General features: G+C 44.5%; 1 protein-coding gene across 1 annotated transcript; it reads left to right on the top strand.

Moving 5' to 3' along the window:
- Window positions 1-2,688: 2,688 nt before the first annotated feature.
- EIF4EBP1 (eukaryotic translation initiation factor 4E binding protein 1) lies at window positions 2,689-18,301 on the top strand. The gene is made up of 3 exons (XM_028708762.2): window positions 2,689-2,922; window positions 16,105-16,278; window positions 17,286-18,301. The coding sequence occupies exons 1-3, from the start codon at window positions 2,757-2,759 to the stop codon at window positions 17,315-17,317; spliced, it is 372 nt and encodes a 123-aa protein (XP_028564595.2). The 5' UTR covers window positions 2,689-2,756; the 3' UTR covers window positions 17,318-18,301.
- The last annotated feature ends 7,678 nt before the right edge of the window (window positions 18,302-25,979 follow it).

Genomic DNA, 25,979 nt, shown 5'->3' with positions numbered 1-25,979 from the left:
TCCTTCTTAGAGTTCATTAAGTTGAACTTGGACTGGAAAGCCCTTCAAGCAGATGACTCTTTTAAAGGCTGCCCTTGGTAAACTAGGACCCTAATACAACTATTAAAAGTGGAAGAGTCCTGTCCCATTTTTTATGTGTCTTGACATCCTAGCACAATAGGAATAAAGGAAGCTTATCCCACGTCAGACCGCTATAACAGCTCAATATTGTCCACACTGACTTGGAGCAGCTCTCTAGGGTTTCAGACAGGGGGGGGGCACAGACAGCCCTACCCAGGGACTGAACCCGGGACCTTCTTCATGCAAAGCAAATGCACCAAGGCTCTGACTGTGCAATCTATACCCTGCAGGTAGGTGGGGGTTTCCGTCATGAGCACTGTCTCTGTGTAAGTAAATCACACATAAGTTGAAGGTCCGCCATAACGCTAAGGTAAGTCTGTGTCTATTGCTCCCTGCAAATTGGCATTTTAGAATTAACAATGTGCATCATGGGGACAAATCAAAAGTGAGCGTGTAAGGGTGTGGGGTGTGTGCGCGCTATTGTTTGCTATTTTAATTATGTATTTTGTCTTTGACGATATGACATCTCTCGCTACCTATAAAGGAACTGCTCACAGGCACAGACTTTGTCTGGATAAATATGATAATATATGGAAGGATTTTATGCAAACATTTACATAAGTATTAGGATAATAACACTATACCAATTTATATAAGAATATGGGAATGTCATATATTGCATTTTTGCTTATATCTATCCATCTATCATCTATATCTTTATATGTATCTTTTTATTTTTTATAATTTTTATTTGTGATTTTTAATTTCATACATTTCAATAATTTTACAATCGTTAAAATAATTTTGAAACTCGACTTCCTTCCCCCTTTTTCTGCGGTTCCTTGAATTTAATTTTGATATTTTCTGCATATTCCAAATTAACTTAATCATTTGTTCATCTGCTCTAAATGTATACTCTTATAAAACTGCAGGTTATTACAATAATCCTGCCAATGTTCTTATCTGTTTACAGTTTGTTGGTAAATATTCAATAGATCATTTCTATTATTTTATATTTATCTTGGGGGGTTTTTCTCTCCCCCTCATCTTTCCTTCTTTTTTCTGTATCACTTTATTTCTTTTTACAGAAATCACTCCAATAAAATGTAATATTTTTTAAAATGTATTTTGTGTTTTTATACTGTAAACTGTGCTGTGGTCTTCGGACGCTGTTGTCCAGAGACAATGGAGTGCGCCTCCGCGGGTGAAGTCAAGCCGCAGGAGAATCGCAGCAGCTGCAGAGTCTGGAAACACGTAACTGCTGCCTCCCACATTGTTCTTTCTGCATTAGCACCTTCGGATGAGAGGCGGTATAGAAATTCAATTAATAAGAAAAAGGTAAAGGTAAAGGTAAAGGTACCCCTGCCCATACGGGCCAGTCGTGACCGACTCTAGGGTTGCGCGCTCATCTTGCTCAAGAGGCCGGGAGCCGGCGCTGTCCAAAGACACTTCCGGGTCACGTGGCCAGCATGACGAAGCTGCTCTGGCGAGCCAGCACCAGCGCAGCACACGGAAACGCCGTTTACCTTCCCGCTATAAAGCGGTACCTATTTATCTACTTGTACTTAGGGGTGCTTTCGAACTGCTAGGTTGGCAGGCGCTGGGACCGAACGACGGGAGCTCACCCCGCCGCGGGGATTCGAACCGCTGACCTTACGATCAGCAAGTCCTAGGCACTGAGGTTTTACCCACAGCGCCACCCGCGTCCCCTAAGAAGAAGAAGAAGATGTTAAATTATTTTTGTATGCCACAACTGCAGCAAGAATTTTGTTAGCAAAGAATCGCAAAACACAAGAAGTACCAACAGTGGAAGACTGGCAGATGAAGATGATGGACTTTTCAGAGCTAGCCAACCTGACTGGAAGAGTCCGCGACCAGAAGGAGGAGTACCAGGAAGAATGGATAAAGTTTAAAGACTATTTAGCGAAATACTTTAAGATAAGCTACATGGAAAAGCTTGCAAATACGAGATAGTCTTAGGATTTAAATATGTAAGGGTAGGAATTAAGATGTTTAAAGACAGACTAGAAGGAATGAAAGATATTAAGTGATCAAGATACTGTAATTTTTCTTTGAGTAGATCGATTTTGGAAAACTGTTAAAATGATATATAATGAAATTCAACCAGGGGGATTTGAGGAAGTCACTTAACAATGTTACCAAGATTGGTTTAATTATAAACAGGAGGTATGTATGTATGTATGTATGTATGTATGTTTGTTTATTTATTTTAATTTTTTTTGGAAAATTAATTAAACAATTTGAATAATAATAATAATAATTTTTAAAAAGTTGCACGCTGGAAGCCAGAGGCGAGTCCTGAGTCTATGCCAGTTTGAGACCATTCTGGTGCAAACGACAGCGTGCTAGGTGGGAAAAGGCGCTCCCAGCGCCCTTCCCTCCCTGGAGGACTACGCTTCCCGCCGTGCTTTGCGCGGCGCCGTAAACCAAGGGGCGGGACCAGAGGCCTCTCCCAGTTTCTTTCCCTCCCTGAGGACTACGCTCCCCGCCGTGACGTAGGGCAAAGGGGCGGGGGCCGGCGGCCGCTCCCTGCGTCCCTCCGCCCCTGAGGACTACGCTTCCCGCCGTGCTTTGCGCGGCGCCGTAATCCAAGTGGGCGTGGCCGTGGGGCGCTGGGACAGAGAGGGAGAGCGAGCGCCTGGTCGCGCGTCTTCTGGTCCGCGAGCGCCTCCGCCATGTCCGCCGCCAGCTGCTGCCGCCCTCACCCGCCTCAGGGGCCGACGCTGGGCAGGGATATCCCCGGCCCCGCCAAGCGGCTGATCCTGCCCGACGGAGCCGCGCTGCCTCCCGGCGACTACAGCACCACGCCCGGAGGAACCCTCTTCGGGACCACGCCGGGCGGTGAGCGGCCGAGGGGAGGGAGGGAGAGAGCGCCCCTGAGCATGTGCAGAGCGCCCCTGAGCAGCCCCCCCCGGCGGGCGTTGGCTCTTGGGACTCCCCTCCGCCCACCCCCTCACTTCCAGTGGGAAGCAGCTGTGGAGTGCCTCTGGGCATGTGCAGAGTCCCGTTCCCAGGGAGGGCTCGGTGTGGCGGTCCCCCTTCAGACCAAGCTCTAGTAGTGCCTCTAAACATGCGCAGAGTGACAGCTGCGGGCGGGTAAGCAGGCGGCTTGATCAGAGGGAAGCAAGAGCGCCTCTGAGCATCCCTTACCAGTGTGAGCTCTTGAGGGAAATGGGGTGGTGGGAAAGGATTGGGGGCCGAGGCTCCCCTGCCACTCCACATCCTTTTTGCAGTAAGCACTGTGGTCCCCAGGGCATCCTCAGAGGGGCAGGGTCTGTTCCTGGGAAAGAACTGGAGAATAGGTGTGGATAATATGAAGGTGAACTTGAGCCAGACCTGGTTCATCCCCCTCTTTTTAATAACACTTAAGTACTATTCAAGTGGGGGGGGGGAGAGAAAGAGGGAGGCAATATTTCCTTGGTCACTTAGATGCATGAAGTGTGATTCTCAGTTAACAGATTGGCCACTGAGTATAGGGAGCCAGAGGATGTAAAAGTCCTGAAATTCAGAGTGCTGCCTTAACCACAGCACTAAGGGCCAAACTGTTCCTTACGTGGGGAGAAATGATTGAATATGCTGGTGTCCTTTTGCTAAGATTACACACACGTGGCAGTTGCCTATTTGAAATCAACCATTCCCTGAAACGATGAACTGACACTTAGTGCCAACATTAAATGGAGGATCCTGGGGTATGGGGATTTTGGGGTAGGGGACAGTAGTTATGGTCAGGCTTGAGTCATGATACTGCCTGTTTTAGAATGATACTAACCAATTAGGTGCTCCTTTGCTGCCCTGAGTGCTTAGGAATAAATATTGAGTTTGGAAGGTGGGCAGGGGAAGATAGTGTATAATTCTGTTAATTTGAGGTAGTGGAACTAATTACCTAACACAAGAGAGCAAGCCTAAAACGTCAGAAATGATCTTCATTGTGTGGAGAAATGTTTTGTCTTTATGCTGTGAAACAAGTCTTTGGTTTAAAAGCTTTCTGTCCTTGGCTTCAGTGCAGGAAACTGCACAAATGGCTGAAACCAAAACAACTGATTGCAAACGGTGCAGATTAAGCCTGGTTGCTGCATGCCTTCAAAGAGGCTTTGTTTTTAGGGGCAGAGAATGGATACCCCGAGGTTGGGGAGTGGGAAGGGACTGCCGGAGAATGCGAGAGTGGAGCATATTTGTTCTTTGGAAGTATTTGGGCTAGAGATCGTGTGCATAGTTCAGGCGACTCTCAATTTACAAGGGTCATGCAGCACTCCATGCAGATTATTAGGCTTTTTGCCACCCCTGATGTTGAGAACAAAGTAATGAATTTCTTAGATGCTAGGAAATGCACTTAGGTGCGGAATTTAACTTGGAATGACTTAAGGCAGCGGTGAAAATGCTTGAACATAGGGCACATAATTTGGCATTGTGTTGCATATAGGGGGATTGCTCAAGACCATTCACTGAAAGTAGAAGAGCTACATCTCGAAATAATAAGGATGGAACAGCTGAGGCAGCACTTTTTTGAACCAGCACTATGATTCGGTTAAAGACTGTTTCTGCCTTCTCTGTGTTTACTGTTATGTCAGACAGTAGTAAATCTCTTGAAAAGAATGTGACTTTATGGAGTTGGGTGATGGCTGAGCAGGGCATGATTTGTAGAATTATGTATACGGGTCTGTCAGAAAAAAAGCTATTGCTTTCTGTCAGGCATGAGACAGTTGATATTAAATGATTATATTGGCATTAGCGGAGAGGAGTCCTGGAGGCTCAAGTGTATTTGTTTGCTTAGGCTGCAATCCTAATACCATGGAATACCTGTGGAATTCAATGGGACTTACTTCTGAGTAGACGTGGTTAGAACGCTAGCCTTAAGTCGCCTAGCACAGTGCAGAGGACTTAAATTCCAGTTTATAAAACAGCATACAAAATTGTGAACAGCAAATTATGTTTGCCTACATAAAGGACGGCCATAGTCCTCTAAGCTGTCATGTGTATAACTTTTTCCAGAGTTTATCTGTGTACAATGGTTTAATCAAAGGCTGCCGAAACCTCCCCAGAATGATAAGAATAAAAGATAATGAGCAGCCTTCAGTCCATTGCCCCTTCCAATTTATTAACATTGCTGAGCAAATGTCCACAGCAATACCTGTTCATAAATTACTGGAAGTAAAAAATACAGAGATCCTTCCAGTGTGGAGAACATTCTGTTATAAGCGCCGATGTAGTAATTCTAATGGGTTGTTTTTGAATAAAAACTGTTCAGTAGCTTTATTGTTATATCAGTCCAAGAGAACGAGCTGTGCTGAGGAATGCTAGTAATTTCTTTTATTTGACTAATATCCATCTGTTTGCAAATTTCTCTGGTTCCCCATGCAGAAATGTTGCCAGGCTTTAAAATCTGTACGCTGTTGTCAACTAAAAGCAATTGCTGCTTTTTTTATAGATTGTTTGAACCGAGTTAAACTGTGTGGCAGACATGCAAAGGCAAAATTTAATTCTTTGGGCATGTCCTTTTCTGTCTGAAAGTCTTGCTGTTGATATGAGTAGTTGAAGACCATAGGGTAAAGTAGCTAGAATAGCCTTGTGCACCTGAAAATGTGATCAACTGGTGAAGCTTCCTGCATCCCTGTAGTTCAGGGTTTCCCAAACTTGGGTCCCCAGCAGTTTTTTGGACTACAATTCCCATCATCCCTAACCATTGCTCCTGCTCTAGCTAGAGATGGTGGGCATTGCAGTCCAAAAACAGCTGAAGACCCAAATTTGGGAAACCCTGCTATAGCTCATAGAGAACTTGTGGCTCTCAAGATGTTGTTGGACCCCAGCTCCCATCAGTCCTAGCCAGAGGGGCCAACAGACAGGAATTATGGGAGTTGTAGGCCAACATGGACAACCACATATTCCATATCCCTGCTTTAGCTCTTTTATGCAAAACTTGGCAGGAAGCAATGCCTGAGAAAATACAGTATGGTACACCCAACTTTGGTAGCCCCACACCTGCTAAGCACACAGGTCAAGGATTGGTGTGAGATATGCACAGGTGCCGTGGCCTTGCAAGAATCAGCAAGCTGAATCCGCGCACCAGGGACATGGGGCGTGGAAGAGGCATGCCTGGTTTTGTTTGTTTTTGTGTGAAGCATGATTCCTTGGCAGCCACCCAGACTGCTTCATAACATTAGCTGCTTTGTAGCGTGTAGCAACGCACAAATATAATGGAGCAGGTATCTTGCAAAGAACAGAAGTGGTTTGCTTAGTGAGCAGTGTAAAAGCTTCTGTGACGATTCATGGAAGGCTCCAGACTGTGCATAAACTTTCTGGGTGTTAGCATTGCTTACAGTGTTTAACTTGTTGGAACTGTGTTTAAACAGTCTTGTTGCTCTAGATTGAAAGGTTGTTGTGGACCAGAAACCACATTGTTGTGGCATAGTAGAGACCACGTTGTCAGAGGCACGAACTATTACCCCTTGGTTGGCAGGCTAGGTCAGGGGTCTGCAACCCTTAAGACAAAAAGAGCCACTTGGACCAGTTTCCAAAGAAAAAACAACAACTGGGAGCCGCAAAACCATTGTGACATTTAAAACAAATATATCTCCGGAGCTGCAATCTGACAGCGGGCAGGAAGGTGACGTCGGGACGGTGCGTGACTAACGCACGCACCGCCCCCATGCGACGTCACAGCCAGTACAGCGCCCGCCACAGTGAGGAGTGTCAGGGCGCACAATACGCCTCCTCCCCTCGCTAGTATCCGCCCCGGAGCCGCGGCAAAGATGTAAAAGAGCCACATGCGGCTCTGGAGCCGCGGGTTGCAGACCCCTGGGCTAGGTATTTGTACACGCCTCTTAGGCATAGAGGGGGGAAATAGTAAGCACGGGGTCAAAAAATATAAGATACAGGTACAGTTCATGACATTTCTATGCAAAATTCAAATATATGCAAATTCAGAGCAAGTGATGCTTCATGCATCTGACTAAGTGGGCTGTATTGGACATAATCTTATGCCATAATGACCTTGTGCATCTGTTACTATTTAGGTCAGGCATCCCCAAACTCGGCCCTCCAGATGTTTTGGAACTACAATTCCCATCATCCCTGACCACTGGTCCTGTTAGCTAGGGGTGATGATGGGAGTTGTAGTCCCAAAACACATGGAGGGCTGAGTTTGGGGGTGCCTGTTTTAGGTGCTACAAAATGCATAGCTATTCTTCTGGAGTTTGTCAGCTGGGAATTAAACATACTTAAAAAGTTATTGCTGTCTGCTAATTAGTAGAAACCTGAAATGAGAGCCTTGGGTTCTCTGCTCAGAGTCAGAAGTCCTAGAACCTAGAATATTTTACTGCACCACTATAATTTTACTTTATTTAAAGCCTTTTTACCCTGTTTTTCTGCAGAAAATCCTCACAGAGTGGCTTATGGGTCAATAAAAAAAAGGACAGTCTCTGCCCTTGTGTTTGCAGTCTAAAAAACACAACAAAAAGGCAGAAGGAATTGGGGGGGGGAGGGAAGAGAAGAAAGTAAACTCAGGCACTAGTTTTTAAAGTTGGAGGGTTCTTAGAACAATTAGTTGCCATTGAAACAATTCAGGTACCTGCTGGTACACCTGCTGCAAGGTAAGAGTTGAGGGAGAGCCAAAGGCTGGTGTCTCCAAAGACCATATGTGATAGTTCTGCTTCCTTTCTCTCCCTCTGCTCTGCAGCCTGATAGAATGGCTGCTGTTAAGTGGCAGATACTTCACGATAGTACCAAATTATTTTTGTCTATCTTTTATAGTGTCAGGTTAGATAAGATGCCCAGTGAGGTCATGAAGTATGCTCTTGATTTAATCAGTGCTATGCGGATTATTATTATTTGAGACTAAATGCACAATTGTTTCATTTTTGACTTAAGTATTTAAGGCTTGAATTTAACTAGTCTTTAAAGTTAATAACTCTGCAGCCTCTCTGCACAGATCTGTCATTTTCTTGTAGTGTAATCCTTCCCATATTTGTCTAGCACAGTAAGTTCAATGGCACTCGCTCTGTAACAATTGTGCGGAGGCTTGCATCATTAGCAGCTAAGCTGTATTTCAGCAGACGGCGACAATGCTGTCTTCTGTTTATGAGAAACTCAGTTGCTTCATGCACTGTGGATTCCATCATGGAAAGCACTTTGGAAATTGCCATATACAAAGGCTATCCATCTTGGTTGCCTGGACGTGATTCTTATTCCCTTCAGGTGACCAGGTCTATGGTTATTTAGAAGCCTGGAGGCGGAAGGCAATGCAATCGTACCTTGGAAGTCAAACAGGATACATTCCAGAAGTCCGTTCAGCTTCCCAAATGTTTGAAAACCGAAGTCATGGAAGCCCGGTCGGACATTCGGGTTCCAAAAGAACGTTCACAAACCGGAACAGTCACTTCCAGGTTTGGTACGTTTGGAAGCCAAAACATCCGAGTTCCAGGGCGTTCGGGGTCCAAGGTACAACTGTAAATGTTTGTGGCACATCCAGCAAAGTCAAAACTGCTCTTCTGGCTACAGTGGAACCTCAGGTTACGTACCGTCCTCCTTACGAACGCTTCGGGTAACGAGCTCCGCTAATCTGGAAGTAGGTCTCCTGGTAGCGAACTTTGCTCCAGGATGCGAGCAGAAGTCGCACGCCAGTGGCGCGATGGCAGCGGGAGGCCCCATTAGCGAAAGGTTAAGAACCGACCTCCAGAACGAATTAAGTTCATAACCAGAGGTACCACGGTACTTCAAAGTGTTCTACATCCTAATTTGCCACAAACAGCAGTGCTAAGCCATGGTTTGACTTAACATTGCATGTGAACCTGGACTTGTATTTTGCCTTTCTCCAAACTAACCATGAGCTGCAGCCAATAATTGTTCTTCGCTAACTGCACATGGTTTATTTGTGGAAAACACACCATGAGCCTGAGTTTGCACATAATGCTAAGCCAAGCCATCGTTTTGCTCCAGGCAGCACAGCAGCAGCAGGATGAGAGGAGGAGCGGCTGCAATTTTTGCTCTGTATAGCCACAACACTTGCTCATTCGTGCTTAGTTTTGCATACAAACTGAGCTTTGCCATCTTGTGTGAAGATTTAGTTTGGCAGCTGGCTACTGATCTGAGGCGCTGACGACAGGGTAAAATGAGTTTTGCTGAATAATATGTACTATGAAATGAGATGAGTTACCCTAGTAGTCTCTTGCTTGGCCCTAGTAGCTTTTGCAATTATAAGTTTTTTTAAACTGTGTTTATTGTTGTATTTTAAATTGTTGTAACTCGTCCTGGGATCTGAGGGTAAAGAGCTGGTATTAAATTAAAATAATACAGTACGGTACGTGCCCTTACCACAGCAAAAAGACTGATACTGATGAATTGGAAAAATAAAAATGCGTCTCCCTTCTACGATTGGATTGAAGACTTATACAAACTCGCAACGTATGAACAATTTGCATATAAATGCAAACTTGCCATGGACAAATTGAATGATATTTGGAATCCATTCTTACAAATAGTGTAATTGGTTAAGATCTTGTGAAGTACAATAACCTTGTAAAATAAAAATAAAATTAAAAAATTTAAATAATGCAATACAATGAATTGTCTGCAGTTGCTTCTTGGAGGAAGGTTTGCAGTTGTTATCCTCAAGGAATAGGAACTAGGCATACAATCAAACCTACATGCAAGCTCTGGTTCTAAAATTGAGGTTCTCAAAATCTTGTGCCAAGGCATGGCTTGGCATTGGGTGGGGAAACCCTGGGATAGATTACACACTTTTCTCCCTATTCCCTTTGCATGCTTTGCTTTCGACTTGGTGGCAAATGGCAGTCTGCCATTACATCTAAACCCACCAAACCAGCACCTGGACCCTTCCTAGAATAAGGCCAGAAACCGTTAAATCTAAAAGTGTGTGTTTATGTGAATGCTGCTTGTTTCCTTTCTTAGCTGTGCTGTTGGGGAGTAAGCGCGGGAAAGGCAGAATTCACCTGAAAGCTTTGCTGGGAAGGAGAGGAGAGGTGATGGTCTACTGCAGAGCTTTCCAAACTGTGTGTGTCACAACATGCTGGTGTGTCGCGCAAACACTCCTGGGGCTGGAAAGGGGTTAGTTTAACCTCTGGTTTGCTAATAAAAGTGAATTACCATGTTGCGAAATGATGCATGCCAGCATGAAAAGTTTAGAAAGCTCTCTAAAGCTCACCGTGTGATTTCTGTTCTCATCCTGAAGCAAAGTACTTAACCCGAGGTACTATTTCTGGGTTAGCGGAGTCTGTAACCTGAAGCATCTGTAACCTGAAGCATCTAACCCGAGGTACCACTGTAGCATGGTCACTGGTCAGGGACGATGGGAGTCTAGCAACAGCCCTTTCTTCCACACCACCCCATTATTGTGTAGGGGAACTGCAACTATAAATTGGGAAGTGGAGTGTAGCTGGCCATAGTGCATCTGTTGAGTTGCTTGCAAGTCTTCAGCCAAGTCCAGAAATGTCACCTTGACCAACACTTCTCTCACTCCTCTAAATTGTAACCTGGACAGAGAAAGGGGTTTAGTCACACTGGTGTCAACAGCACTGACCTTTGACTTTCTAACCGAGGCTTATAGAGAGTGGAGGAGAGAGAGAGAGAACTGAGAGGGACAAACAGAACAGCTGACCTGATCAAAACTGTTGTTTGTCGATTGCGGCAGAGCTCAGTATGGGGAAGTGAGAACAAGAAGCTGACCTAAATACGTGACTCCCTTGATATGTCAGGGAGCACGTTGAATTCTGGTTTGTGTAAAGTGTCCAAACGTTTTTCAAAGAGCGCCAGTTTTGAAGGGCCAACCAAAGTCGTTGTCCTTTTTTTAGGGTTGAAGCTGTTCAAGTTTTTTTAGGATTTTACCCCAGGAAATTAACTGCCACAGGGGCCAGATTACACCGACCAGCGGGCCGGATTAGGCCCCCGAAACGGACTTTGAACATGCCTGGTGTAAACTAATGCTGTAGCAATGTCCTGCCAATGCAGCTTTTAGATTCCATGGCTTTAGTTACCTCTGTGACCCCCCAGCTCTGCAGATGTGTTGCACATCAACAGGCCTTGGCCCATCAAAAGTCCAAAATAAATCTTATTGCTGCTCGGCAACAAGTAAGTGGCCGACGGTCCTATTCGTGGCTTGTTTTTAACTGTCTCGGATTGCTGTTGAGAGGCTTGCCAGCATCGAAGGTGTTGCTGCATAAGTGGTAACTGAATGACGTGCCTCCTTAGAGCAGAATCTCAGCACATGGTGGTCTCTGGGAAAGGGCACGTTCAGCTTTTGGCAATCGGTCACAAATGCTTGAAAAACAGCATACAGAGTGAAAGGCTAAAAACTGGGCATGGTGATGGCTGTGCATAACTGCCTGTTCTTGGGCTGAAGTAGCAAAGAGGGGCATTGAAGTGGACAAGTGTTTTCCCCACTGCCACCACACAGTGCTAATGGAAATAGGCCCCCAGTGCTTGCTGTGTTGAAGAAGGCCATTGGGTCAGGTCGAGATGTCGTAGATCAGCTTTTCCAATCTGGAGCCCTCCAGCACCTAGTGAGTTGTCGTCTGGGACATCTGGGGGGCACCAGGTTGTGAAAGCCCATGGTGCACCGTTCTTGTCAATCAGTGATGGGGAGCCTGTGATTTTCCAGACGTTCTTGGATTCTAGCTCTCACGAGACCCAGCCACCATGGCCGATGGTCAGGGAGGATGGCTGGGTCTCATGGGAGTTGGAGTCCAGTAACATTCAGAGGACCACAAATTCCCCACACCTGTTGTAGAGTGAGAGTTTCTGACTTTAAATCATGGCACACAAGCATCATTATGCCATAGGAACATACAAGAGTCACAAAGCAGATTGTGTGAATGGCTTTTGGACACTGTTTTGTAAAAAAATCCTAGTAAATTATATGTGTGGGGTTTATTTGAGCAATTAAAACTATATAAATTTGCACATAAAAATGAAAGCAGTTTTAAAGAAGTAAAAGTTTTGTTTTAGGTGTGCATATAATGCACCAGACTTCTTGTATTTCACATACAAGAGCGGATTCCTCAGAATGGTGTTTGCTTTTCTGCAGTTTTTATAAATATGTTTATTTTAAATGTAGTTGTTTTTTGTTTTTTAAAGTCAAAATATTGGCTTGCTGCTTAAGTATCTAGATTTTGCAGCCCTATTTTTAACTGATGATGCAATGTGTGTGTGTGTGTGTGTGTGTGTGTGTGTGTGTGTGTGTGTTGATAATATGCCATTGTTTAAAAGTCTGAGAACATCCAGTTTGCTACCACTTATGATTGAAAGGGTACCTTCTTCACACATCACAGAGTTAAACTGTTGAGTTCCACAGGAGACAGTGATGGCCACAAAGTGGGATGCCTCTAAAAGTGGATTAGACAAATTCACAGAGGATAAAAGCTATCAGTTGCTACCTGCCACAATGGCTAGGTTCTGTCTCTGTTGTTGGAAGCAGTCCATCTCTGCCTCCCAGTTACTAGGAATGGCAGGTGAGGTGACTGTGCTGCTACACTGGGCTCCTGCTTTTGGTTGGCCACTGTGAAAACAGGATGCTGGACTATTAAGCTCTTGAGCCAGTGTGGTGTAGTGGTTAAGAGCGGTAGACTCGTAATCTGATGAACCGGGTTCACTTCCCTGCTCCTCCACATGCAGCTGCTGGGTGACCTTGGGCCAGTCACACTTCTTTGAAGTCTCTCCGCCCCACTCATCTCACAGAGTGTTTGTTGTGGGGCAGGAAGGGAAAGGAGAATGTTAGCCGCTTCAAGACTCCTTCGGGTAGTGATAAAGCGGGATATCAAATCCAAACTCTTCTTAAGTTATTTTATGACCAGGGAGTAATTGGGGGCAGGGGGAGATTTAGAAGGGCAACCCTGTACTTGATTACACAGAAGTAAGTCCTGTTGAGTTAAATGGGGCTTACTTCCAAGTACTAAAAAATACTACCTCCATTACATGGTTTCATAATTAAATTGTTCAATGAGAAAAGCATATTAGCCCTTCCCTGCAATGCACACACCAGCATGTGCATACAAGCTTATGCAACTGTATATTAATGTAAAAGGGTTCCCTCTTATCATTATATACCTTCAGGGCAGTGTACACTTTGCAGAAAAACAGTCACCACAAATGAGAATTCTCTGTTAAATGAAGGCTGATCTGCTGAGCATTTGCCTTACATAAAGAAAATCCCTGGTTCGATCTCTGGCATCTCCAGCCAAAATAATTTGTTAGACTGCCTCTTTCAAACTTGTTTCCCCAGATGTTGGGCTACAACTCCCATCATCCCTAGCGACCAGGACCAGTGGTCATTGGTGATGGGAGTTGTAGTCCAACAACATATGGGGACCCAAGTTTGAGAAAGGCTGGGATAGCAGGTAAATTTGATGGACCCTTGCCTGGTAACCCTGAGACACGCTATCTGGCAGAGTATTTATTATTTAGTAAAAGCACATGCAAACCACCAGCAAAGCAGTTTTTACAGCTTAGGCAAAGATGAGGCTGACTTGAGCTATATGTATGAGCTTACATCCCAATTACTTGGCACTGGGGGGAGGAGGGGTTCAAGCACAGTTCCAATGTGGCAGCAGTTGTTCAAAGGGGAAAGGTCAAAAATCCCACCAGGTATGCCCTGTGGAATTTGGCGCTAGAAAACAGCTGAAAACTTAATGGGCTAAGTGGGAGGGGGTCTCTTGAGCACTTCAAAAATGAAAACATTCAGACATGGCAAAACACAGCCTCTGGTTTCTGCCAATCCCATTTGTATAATGGCACAAGCCTGTTGTGCTCCCTGTCCCGTATTTGCTTTAGCAGACTAGATCTTTAGATATGTGACTTGATTGTAAACTCAGGGATGGAGTCCTCCAGTGAACCCGTTATGAAATGTCCCTGCGGTAACTGGTACACTGACAACACTTCTAGGAAAACTGGTGTTGTTCTGCAAGTGTTCCAACGGTTGGCAGCTGTAATAACTGACAAGGCTTGGCTCCAGGACCTTGATTAACGGCTGTTTAATGTGGGGCGTAGTCTGAACTGGTGACTCTGCCCGTGATCTGCGGATACTAGCCAGATTTCGAAATACTGCTACTGTGTTGGAAGATTATTTAGCACCAGTTCTTCCATGCTGAGTTTCGAAAAGCCTTTCCTCACCACACATACACATTGAGCCTCTGTTTTGTTTGAAGAGGTCTGTTTCACTCGGCTCAGTGAATTGCAGAAGTGACATTTATAGGCCTCCTTTCTTCCAGATGGACTACAAGGTTCACCCTCCCATTTCATGCTCACAACAGCCCTCTGAGGTAGGCTAGGCTGAGATCCACTGATCTTCATGGCTGAATTGGCTTTTGAAGCCAGGTGTCCCAGGACCTAGCCCACACACTATGCTTTGAGCAGGCTAAAGCAGACACATGGTGCTTTATAATGTTCGGAGCACTTCATGTTCATTACATCAATAATCCTTGCAACAGCGCTGCAAAGTACGGCAGTATTTTCCTGGCAAGTGAAACTTGCAACAAAGCATTGCATTATATCCTATCACCTATCGTATGTGGTGCTTCCCATGGGCATCTATTTGACCACTGAGAACAGGATGTGGAACCAGATGGGCCTTTGTCCGATCCAGCAGGGCTTCTCTTACTTCCTTATCCTTATCCCCAAATGGGATGTTCAGGGTAGCCAGTCTCTACCCCACTTCTCTGTTTTTCTTCTCCAGCTGACTGTCAACATTCCATAGCTACTGAGCACACTCAGGCCTCAGTTTGTGGAGGGTTGCACCCCCTTAATAGTCTAAAATTCTTGGCTCTCACAGCCTGCAGTTCACAAGAGGAGCAGGTGGCAGTTTGCCTAAAGCCCACTGAGTAGGTTTCTGGCTGAGAACGTTTCTGGCACGTTGAATGCAAATGTGTGTAATAAAACCCTGATGATCTTTTTTATTGTTTTAGTAAAGGGGAAAGCTGCTTCAGTGGGGGGGGGGGGTGATTTTTGAATGGAGAAGTGAGAAGGAAGAAAAGACGCTGAGTTTCCCCTGATCCAATTGCTTCAACTCCTGCCTGTCGTCTTTGCCTTTATTCGCTTATTTGGAGTGTAGCTAGGACCAAAGTGACCAATTGGGCTCTTCAAGGCTCACACTTACAATTTTTACACCAATTGTTGCTAGGTATTGACAGTCAATCCAGAAACAAGATTTCATTGACTGACGGTGGCTTTTGGAGAGTGTGTTTTGTTCTTTAAAACTATTTGGGGTCGTCTTTCTTCCATCTAATCCTGAGTACACGTTTTGAGATTTGGCTGCTTTTTATAAATATGCTTCCTTTTAATTCTCTCTGGAAGCAACTGCCATCTCTGCCACATGGCAGAAGATAAACATTTAATTGCATTTGTGTCAGGGATGGGGGAAAGATCTCATTTGCACCGTATGAATCAGCCAACTTATTGGATATATTTATTCATTTTTTAACTCAACTCATGACTTCACATTGGCAACTGACCCCTCTGTTAAATGCCACTAAGCTGTCAAAGGGTGAAGACAGAACTCTGATAATGCCCCATGCCGGCTTGAATAGAGTTTGTGTAGAAGTACAAAGGTATATTTTACATTTGTTGTTCTGCCCACTTTTACCTCTGAATCAGAGGCCCCCAGAAGGGAAAGTGGCCATCCTTCTGAAAAAGGTTCCCCACCCCCTTCTCCTCTCCTTCCAGTTTTAAATTAACCACAGTTCCCTGTAATTGATTTTGAATTGATTTTAAAATGAATTGATTTTAGAGTGTTGTGTTACTTTTACTGTTGTTAGCTGCTCTGAGCCTGGCTTCAGCTGGGGAGGACGGGATATAAATAAAAAAAATTTTACTATATTATTAATGCCCATACTTGGTATAAGCAATGGTTTTGAACTTGGTAGGCCAAAATAGGTGCTTGAGAGGAGAGTGTGCAAACGTGATGCCGTGAAATGCAAGAGTGTAGTATAGCCTATAGCACTTGGGTGATGAACACACCAAAAAGTCCTTCTTACCTCCTCCCCGGGATGAAAGCAGTGATTTGTGGTTGTCTCTCTTTCCTAGGTACACGCATTATATACGACCGCAAATTTTTAATGGAGTGTCGGAATTCTCCAGTTGCCAAAACACCACCTTGTGACCTTCCAGACATTCCAGGTGTTACAAGCCCAGCTGTCGAAATCCTTGGGACCGAGACCAATCTCATCCATGCTGAGGAGGAGAAGCAACCAGGCTCAGGTGAGTGATCTGTTGCTGTGTCCTAAAGTGCCATCGTTTTAATCACAGGTTGCACTGATCTTACCCAGCAGCCGGTTATGGTGGTCCATCAGGAGCGCCATCAAGCCTGTGTGTTGTTGCCTGCCTAGGATTGCAAAATAGGAGAATGAGGGAGACCCAGGCCTGGGTGAGCACCTGGAATCCAAGGGCAAGTGCAAAGTTCTCAGAGCTCCAGTGGAGCCCTCTACATTGGGCAGCCATGTCTGTGAGCCTCCAGTTTTAATGGTTCACAGTACCCTACAGTAGAACGGTGTCAAGTGCTCCAGGGTGCTGTTGCTGCCACCACTGTCAGGTAAGGGGGCTTATCAGTGTAAGGAACCCACCAGCGAGCACTTAGTCCAGGGGGCTTTGGAATCAAGCAAGGCCCCAAATATGTGGCCAGTGGACTGCGTTGAGGGAGCCAAGTGGGTCTCAAACTGTGCAGTAAAATGAGATAGAGGTGTTAAAATGTGTGAGAGCAGGGGTAGCAAATGCGGTACATTCCAGGAATTGTTGCACTACAACTCTCATTATCCCAGGCAAGCAGGACCAACAGTCAGGGATGAAGGGAAGCTGTAGTCCAGCACATCGAGATGAGAACTGGTAAAGCTGCCTGGAAATGCAAAGGTTAAGGTACCTTGCAAGGTTGCTTTCCCATAGCACAATATTGCTCAAGCCAAATGAATATCAGCTTTTGAGAGAACACATTGTTCTCCGCTGGCAGGCAAAGAACACTGAAAACTTTTTCTACCACCTGACCATCCTTATCAAAGGTGGCAATGCCATTTGTTTGTTCATAGTCACACTGAAAATATTAAATGGATTAAAGGCTGCCAACCTTTGAAGTCATTCCTTTTTCCAGCTGTCTCAAGGAACACATTGTGCCCAGAACTAGGTGCCTTAAATCTTTGGACACTTAAGCAGTAGGTAACATCAAGTTAATATATGCAAAACTTGGAATTCATCAGCAATTTCTTTTTCTTTTGCAGGTGAGGAAGCCCAGTTTGACATGGATATCTGAAAACCTGCCCCCTGAAATATATCTATGCATATAGATAGACACACTTTTCCAGTGAAGACGCGAAATCGGTGATGCTTCCAAAACAAGTGGGGCTCGTAGAATAGCCCACGCTTTGCAAAGCTTTCCAAGATGGAAGGTCCATTAATTATTATTACTTTTCTGGGAGGAAGAGGAGATTTCCTGTTACATAAGGACTGAAAACACTTGGCAGAGCCTCTCTGTGTGGTGGTGGTGGGAAGGCGGCCAATGAAGAGCATTGGCATGGAGAGGTGGAGCGCTCTGTGCAATTCTGGCCCTTGAGTTCCAGTGCCTTTGTTCGTGAATGTCTGTGCTGCCAAGCAAGGCATTGGATGCAAGGACAGATGCAAAATTATGCCGGATCTAGGGGATTAATACAGTGGTGGGTCACTCTTCAAATCACATCACTTGTCTATGCAATGTGCTCTACAATTGTTATCTCATCACTGTTCACAAGAAATGAGATCAACGGATGCAGGGCACCAATGAGTTGTTTCTGTAAATTGACAGAACAACTTTCTGCCTTAAGCTTTTTTGCAGCACAAGCACCAGTCCAGCACTGGTATCTTGATAAACTTCTACAAATAGAGTGGAAAAAGAGAGAGCCATGCTTGTTAAATCGGTTTTCCTGTTGTCTTATCTGTAGCAGCTTTTCCTAGTACCATACAAATTAATGGCATTCTGAAATTAATTAGACATTATCAGCAGGTTCTGGTCAATTTCACTCTGGTAGAAACACTTCTTTAAAAAAATATAAATCCTGAATGTGTTGGAGAGGGCAAGATCACTTGCTTCAAAGAGAAGTGGATTTTCAAAAACTATTGGAATGAGAAAGTATTGCTGTGGGAAAGGGGGTAGCCTGCTATCTTTCTTACTTTTTAAAGGGCTGCATACACATTCATGGAAATCTGTACACATTATTCACTGTACTTTAAAAATAAAGAAATAAAACTTTACAATTGCTCTAAGCTTTGGAGGAAATGGTTTCCCATTATTAGTAATGTTGCACAAACTATCCAATCCAATGGGCGCCTGGGCTAATCACACGTTGTCAAAGAACACATAAGAGCCTTTTCTAAATTGGTGCCCTCCAGATGCTATGGACTACAGTTCCCATCAACCCAGGCCAGTGCTTGGGAATTGTGAGAGGTGTAGTCTGTCAGCATCTGGAGGGTAACAGGATCATAGACAGTAGATCATAGAATTGTTAAGTTGGAAGAGATCATGAGGGGGTCTATGCAATGCAGGAATATTTTGCCCAGTGTTAGAAACTGAGATATGAAAGCTAAGAGCTACAGTAAATGGCACCTTAAACCTAGGTTATGGGCGCAACGACAGAATGTCTGGGCGCACTTTTTTTATATAGAACAGGAAAACAAAGCAGAAAATGAATGAACTCTACTAAAATATTATGTTCATTTTTCACATGGTCTAGTCCTTCCTCTGCCCCCCCCCCCATATTCTTAAGAGGGTCTCCTCTTCAGTCTTCAGAGAGTAGCTGGAAGTGGGGAGGCAGGAAAAGGTCCTCCTTTCCTTCCACTGCAGTTTTAATCTGAAATCTTCGCCACAGTACTGCGCTCAGTGCTCAGAAACTGCTCGTGCTAATGAAAATCCCTGTCCCAAAATGCGCCTAGAACAACAGGAATTTCGAACACTGCTTTTGCCCAATGTGGTTCCCCATCCCTGAATTAGAATATATCAATCTTTCCTTGGAAAATGTATAAGTTTCACACACACACTACACTATAAATGGCACAATTCTATAAGCCATTTTTTAAAATGATTCTGCTACCATAGATTGTGTTTCCTGTAACTGATGAGAGATGGAACTTTAGTGATCTGCAAAAATGGAGAGTCTAATAAAGAGATTTCAAGGAGTTTAGAAAGGCTAATCTGCTAATGGCATAAAAAGCAACAGTTGACAAAACTTTCAGATATATATGTACAGTGCTTTTTTCTGGGGGGGACGCAGGGGTACGCATACCCCTTAACATTTTGTGAATCTAAGTTTGGCCCCATTGAGGGGCAATATTTCAATATGAACAGGAAAATGTACCCCTAAATTTTTTTTTTTAGAAAAAGAGCACTGTATGTGTGTGTGTTTTAGGTGAGCTATCTGCCTTTGTGCATTCTCTTGTGAAAATGTCCTGAATTTCAGTTGCCCAAAGGGCCGATTGAAACCTTCCAACGTTAACACTTGAATAGCTGTCAAGACAATAGAGTAAGATGCTATTTGTAAATGAGTGTGAAGAATTTAGCAGCAAAATCCTGGATGGTTCAGTTAGTTATTTTTAAAACTGATATTCTGCCCTTTGTCCAAAGACTCCAGTGCAGCTGCAACAATAAAATATTAGCATCAATCTCAATAAAGACAGGCATCAATCCAGTGTATTAGATTTCTGTAATACAACCACCACTTAAAATTAAAGAAACTGGGTTTTTTTTTTCCTTTTCTCCAGGGAAAGGGGGGAGGAATCCCCTTCTTTTAATTATATCTCCCCTTCTCTTTCTACTCTACTTTTCTGACATCTCTTATACTTTCACTGACATCTTTTAATTATCACCCATTTTTATTTTTTATTTTTTATTACCATTATTAAATATTTCAATACACCTTTTATCTTTTACTTCACACACACTATTACAACTATTTTTCTCCCTCCCCCCTCTGCCCACCTACATGTGCTCCTTTTTGCTCTTCAGAATATGACAACCCTGGGCTATGCTCACCTGGTTTAGCCAGCTAACCCAGTATGAATGATCATAAATGGTCAGACTGGTGCTAAATGTATTTCCTTTCCTCTGGACCACATTAGTGAGGCTGAGAGAGGGGTCTGGGCAGCCCAGGATCTCCATACACGCTGCCCACCCCTGGACGTCCATTATCTCTTGAGACAGATGAATGCCAACATAACAGCTTGCAAGTTGCAAGAACTTCCATAAAATCTCCAACACTGCACTTCAAATATTCTTGTCCGAAAGAGCCATCAAATGCAATTTTATAATGCCCAAGTCATTTACTACAGGCTGGTAGCTTAAACATTCTGGCATTTCTTTCCCTCTGTCTGTGAAATCTTCCTTTATGTCTTTTCTCTATTCCCCCCCCCCTTCTTTTTTTTTGCATGTGTTCTCTTATCCCTTTCCTCTTTCAGTTTAGGAAAGGTTCCAATATGGTGGTCCCTACAGATGGATTTGAGGATTGGGAGACCACTTAGTGGGTAGGCAAACTAAGGCCCCGGGGGCTGGATGCGGCCCAATCCCCTTCTAAATCCAGCCCACGGACGGTCAGAGAATCAGTGCGTTTTTACATGAGTAGAATGTGTCCTTTTATTTAAAACACATCTCTGCACTATTTGTGGGGCCTGCCTGGTGTTTTTACATGAGTAGAACAGTGTTTCCCAACCGGTGTTCCGCGGCACACTAGTGTGCCGCGAGACGTTGCCTGGTGTGCCGTGGGAGGGAGGCGGGCGAGTCGGGCGGCGAGAGGCGGGGCGGCGGCGGTGAGGATCCGCGTCGAGCCGGGGGCGGCTCCGCGGTGGTGGTGCCGAGGTTTCTCTCTCCATTCTCCCCTCACACACACACACAGGAAATAACACAGGATCAGCTGACAGGACCCGGCCAATGGGGCGGCGGTGGGGCAGCGCGCGCAAAAGGGAGGAGCGCGAGACAGCGGACGAGCAGGAGGCCGGCATGTCCGGGCAGCAGCAGCAACAACAGCAGCAGCAACTCCCGGCGACGGCTCCTCAAGCCCCGGGCAACCCTACTCCCTCACCGGCCTCGGCCGCCCTCCTGCTCCACCCGCCGCCGCCTCCCCCGCCGCCGCCGCCCACCTCGGCCCCGCCGCCGCCCCCTCCTCCGCCCGCTATCGCCGCCACCACCACAACAGCCGCCGCCGCATCAGCTGGGCCCATGCCTGCCGGGAGCGGCGGCGGCAGCAGCAGCGCCCCGGCGCCCTTCCCTCCCGGCGTGACGCTGCGCGCTGACGTCACGGGGCTGTAATGGTGGTGTGCCTCGAGATTTTTTTCATCAAACAAGTGTGCCTTTGCCCAAAAAAGGTTGGGAAACACTGGAGTAGAATGTGTGCTTTTATTTAAAATGCATCTCTGGGTTATTTATGGGGCATAGGAATTAGTTCATTTTTCCCCCAAAATATAGTCCGTCCGCCCCCCACAAGGTCTGAGGGACAGTGGACTAGCCCCCTGCTGAAAACCTTTGCTGACCCCTGACTTAGTATAAATCATGTGTTGTTATATCAGTGGTGACTGGTGCCCATTGGTTCTGGTAGGGCGTAAAGGAGGGAGGCCAACAGCAGGGGGAGCCAGAGCTAATAAGAAGTGGAACTAATGCAAGTGGAACCAACTATTTCTATTTTTGAGCCCCTCCCGGCTGACGTCTACAAGGGCGACACTGAGGCAAAGGAGAAGGAAGGCAACCCTCCGCTCTTTGGGCTGGTAAGACAGGCAGATGGGCACTGGCTGAGGGCAGACTGAGTTTGGTGGCGCAGGGCTCCATTCACCCACATGGACCCTTCTCCACTGTTAGAACTTCATTAGCTCCATTAACATTTCTAAGCAATGTATATAAAACTACAAACACACTGAGAGAGAAAGAGTGAGAGAATAAGAGCAATTAAATTAGTCACAAAGCCACACGAAATGCTAACTTAAAATGCAAGCTGCAATAGGAAGTTCATCAAGGAGTGTGCCTGCCTAGGTTCAAGTGGGATGAAGTTCCACAGGCCTGGGCCCACAACACTGAACGCACAGTTTCTAGTAGTTACAACCTGTGCACCTGAGCCATGGGGGATCACCCAAAGAGACTCCCCCAAAGTGATCTGGCAGGGATATAAAGGGTTAAGATGATGAGGAAGGGAGACACACACTAAGATATGCAGGGCTCCAGTTGGTATGCTAAATCAGGGAAGGTCAGAAGGCAGATCAGGGATCTACTGGGAGAACTCTAGGATGATTTGCAAAGGTTTCCAGCTCCCTATGTTTTAACAATGGCAACAAAAACAAAGCTTGCCTCCCTTCTAAATGAGGCTGCTGCAATCAACAAGGTTGGTGAGAAACAGGAATAGATAGATGATAGATAGATAGATAGATAGATAGATAGATAGATAGATAGATAGATAGATGATAGATAGATAGATAATAGATAGATAGATGGTAGATAGAATTTTGACTCTGCTTTATATTTTTTAGAAGAAGAAAAATACCTCAAAGCAGTTTATGACCTAAATTAAAACATCCAATAAAGCATTACATAATATGGTGGTACCTCAGGTTAAGTACTTAATTCATTCAGGAGGTCCGTTCTTAACCTGAAACTGTTTTTAACCTGAAGCACCACTTTAGCTAATGGGGCCTCCTGCTGCTGCTGCCCCGCCAGAGCACGATTTCTGTTCTCATCCTGAAACAAAGTTTTTAACCTGAAGCACTATTTCTGGGTTAGCGGAGTCTGTAACCTGAAGTGTATGTAGCCTGAGGTACCACTGTATCAAAATAAAAGATTCCAGATAATGGTCAGATGAGAAACACAACATTTAAAGCAGAATTTAACTAACAGGAAAACAAAAATTCTCTTAAACATAAAAAATTATGGACCAAAAGTCATTTTCAAAATACAATTATCTCAAAATGCCATAATAACTGAACAGAATTGGTGGAAACTGCCCCCACACTCACCCCCTGTGACGGTTTCCTCTCCTCTGCATCCAAAGCAAACATTTAGTCTGCAGAATTGCATAGCAGTATATTAAGAATCGGAGGGACGCGGGTGGTGCTATGGGTTAAACCACTGAGCCTCTTGGGCTTGCTGATCAGAAGGTCAGCGGTTTAATCCCCGCGACGGGGTGAGCTCCCGTTGCTCGGTCCCTGCTCCTGCCAACCTAGCAGTTCGAAAGCACATCAAAGTGCAAGTAGATAAATAGGTACCGCTCTGGCAGGAAGGTAAAACGGTGTTTCCGTGCGCTGCTCTGGTTCGCCAGAAGCGGCTTAGTCATGCTGGCCACATGACCCGGAAGCTGTCTGCAGACAAATGCCGGCTCCCTTGGCCAATAAAGCGAGATGAGCGCCACAACCCCAGAGTCAGCCACAACTGGACCTAATGGTCAGGGGTCCTTCACCTTTATATTAAGCATCATTTATAAGCAGCTCATTCAACCACTTTCCATCTGGAAGGATTAGTGTGCAAGCTTTGGAATACCAATTCATGCGCTGAGCATGTGCTCAGGTTTGTTGTTTTTTTTTTTGCTCCACTTCTATCTCCCCTGTCCTCCAAGGGGGGTGTATGTGGTTCTTCTCTCTCCCCCCATTTCATTCTCACAAGTGGTTTTCCGCTTGTGGGTTTCCAGCGGGATGAAGAGGTTTTATCAGCTGGGAAGCTTGCTGTCTTCTTGATGAATGTTTGGTTCCAGTCAAGGTATTATAGGAAGACATGATCAAGGCAAACCAGTGGCTTTTATAGCTTATGATTGTCAACACTGGCTGGCTCCTAAAGAAGATTGGCAAGCTAAATTAATGGAATATGCTGAAATGGCAAAACTGACAATGAAATTAAGAGGCAGAGATGACAAAGAATTTAAGGAAGAATGGAAGGTGTTTATTGCATTGTCTCCTTCTGTAATCTTCTTGGAACTCTAGCCCAATGGTTGCCATTAATTTGATTCTGAATTGATTTTAGAATGTATTTCAATTAATTGATTGTGATTTTATGTAAACTGTACTATTTTTACTGTTGTTAGCTGCTCTGAGATCGGCTTTGGCTGGGGAGGGCGGGATATAAATAATTTGTTATTATTATTATTAACAGGTTAATACATTAGCAGGGTTTTAAAAGTACTTGTAATTTTGCAATTAATGGATAATAGGTGATTTAAATATGTTACAGACATAACAATGGACATGCAGTATGTTGACAAATAATGGAACCAGGGAAGGGATTAGAGGGAAGTCAATTTGTTTTGTTTTGTTTTCGTATTGTGTTATTTTGTTTGTTAGTTTTTTATTTATTTCTGTTATTTTTGAAAAATCAATAAATTATTTTTTTTAAAAAAAACAAAACACTGGCTGGCTCTAGCTGTCCATGGTTTCAGGCAGGGGGTGTTCCCTACCCCTATCAAGGGCTGCTGGGGACTGAACCTGGGATATTCTGGGTACAAAGCAGATGTTCTACCACCAAGATAATGGCTTTACCCCAAACCAACAATGCTTGTGCTACATTAGGATGGGACTCCTTTGTCCCTCGTGAAGTATTTTCCACCCAATCATGGCTGATAGGCGCCTTCCATTCATTTCACTGGGACTTAAGCATGGATTGGTCAATAAACTGGGGATTTACTATCAATCCGAACCACAAACTAGCTTAACTGGATTATTCCGATTCAACGGGACTTAACAGGGCTTAAATCCAAATGCTGTCGACTCAATGATGCTGAGATGAGCAAGGCTATAGTTTAGCAAATTGCAACAGTGCAGTGAAAATCAACCAATTCCAGCAGATGTTGAAGACATTTTGATACATCTATGCCTTTGGAAGGAGCTGCAATTGCAACTTTAGGCTGCTGCAATCCTTACTCTAATTACCTGGGAGTAAGCCCCCAATGAATTCAATGAAACTTACTTCTGAGTAGACACAGTTTGGGTTGTGCTGTTGGGCATGATCATTTTAATTAACCAAAGGTGCCTAGGGTGACTAGCAACATAAAAGCCAATGAAATTATTATATCCAGTAATTAGATATAATAATCTCATTGGGATTTGCGTTGCTAGTCTCCTTAGACACCTTTGGGTAGAAAGGATAGGTTACAAAACCCTACAACCTCACCCATAACTACACACCTTGCTACAAACAGGGCTATGACACCTCTCACAAATAGTATTTTTAATCTAGAATTATTATTTTTGGAAATGAAGTTAAGAATGCAGGCAATGAAAAAGGAAGAACAAGTCTATATGGAAAGGAATCATTAATCAAAACTCTGGTCCCCCCCAGAAATCTTTTTCATGGATTATTTGTGCTCATTATGATATCAGTGTGGTTATACGGTGATCACACTTCCATTACTGTTAGCACCTGCAAAACCTTAGGAGTGGACACTGTGCTTCATTTCCAAGTGGACCATGTCCCAGAGCCTCCTGATGCAATCCAGTAATTTATCACAAATGTTTGGGGAGCAGCGATTGCCCCACTTTGGTTGCACTATAGTGCAAGAGTGACACCCCCCTCCCCAATGAGATGGCAACAATCTGATTGAGGGAGCATCACAGAACAACCGTGCAGAACAGAATGATGGATGGATTGTCCAGTACTGTATATAAATCCAGCACTAAGGCACTTTTAATCTTTCAATGACATGTTGTGGAATATACCCGCAAAAAAAGAACAACCAAAAATTTAAAAAACCTCACAAGGAACTTTAATTGTTTACAGTCCTTAGTACAGTGGTACCTTGGTTTACAACCATAATCGATTCCGGAGGTCTGTTTGTAAGCCAAAACAGGTTGTAACTCAAGGCGTGCTTTCACCAATGGGGCCTCCAAAAAAATTTGTTCGTAATCCCCCCAAAAAAGGATTGTAATCCAAAAAGAAGTTCGCAAACTGGGACACGAACTTCCGGGTTTGCCATGTTTGTAATCCAAAA

Source organism: Podarcis muralis, chromosome 15 (assembly GCF_964188315.1).
Source record: "Podarcis muralis chromosome 15, rPodMur119.hap1.1, whole genome shotgun sequence".
Lineage (NCBI taxonomy): Eukaryota > Metazoa > Chordata > Lepidosauria > Squamata > Lacertidae > Podarcis > Podarcis muralis.
Note: the sequence above shows the minus strand (reverse complement) of the source record. Positions and strands in the feature narration are given on the sequence as shown.

Excerpts from the sequence above, each read along its gene's own strand:
- EIF4EBP1 (XM_028708762.2), top strand. The coding sequence starts at position 2,757 with ATGTCCGCCGCCAGCTGCTGCCGCCCTCACCCGCCTCAGGGGCCGACG. Across the intron at positions 2,923-16,104 it reads CTTCGGGACCACGCCGGGCG|GTACACGCATTATATACGAC; the intron begins GTGAGCGGCCGA and ends TCTCTTTCCTAG. Across the intron at positions 16,279-17,285 it reads GGAGAAGCAACCAGGCTCAG|GTGAGGAAGCCCAGTTTGAC; the intron begins GTGAGTGATCTG and ends TTTCTTTTGCAG.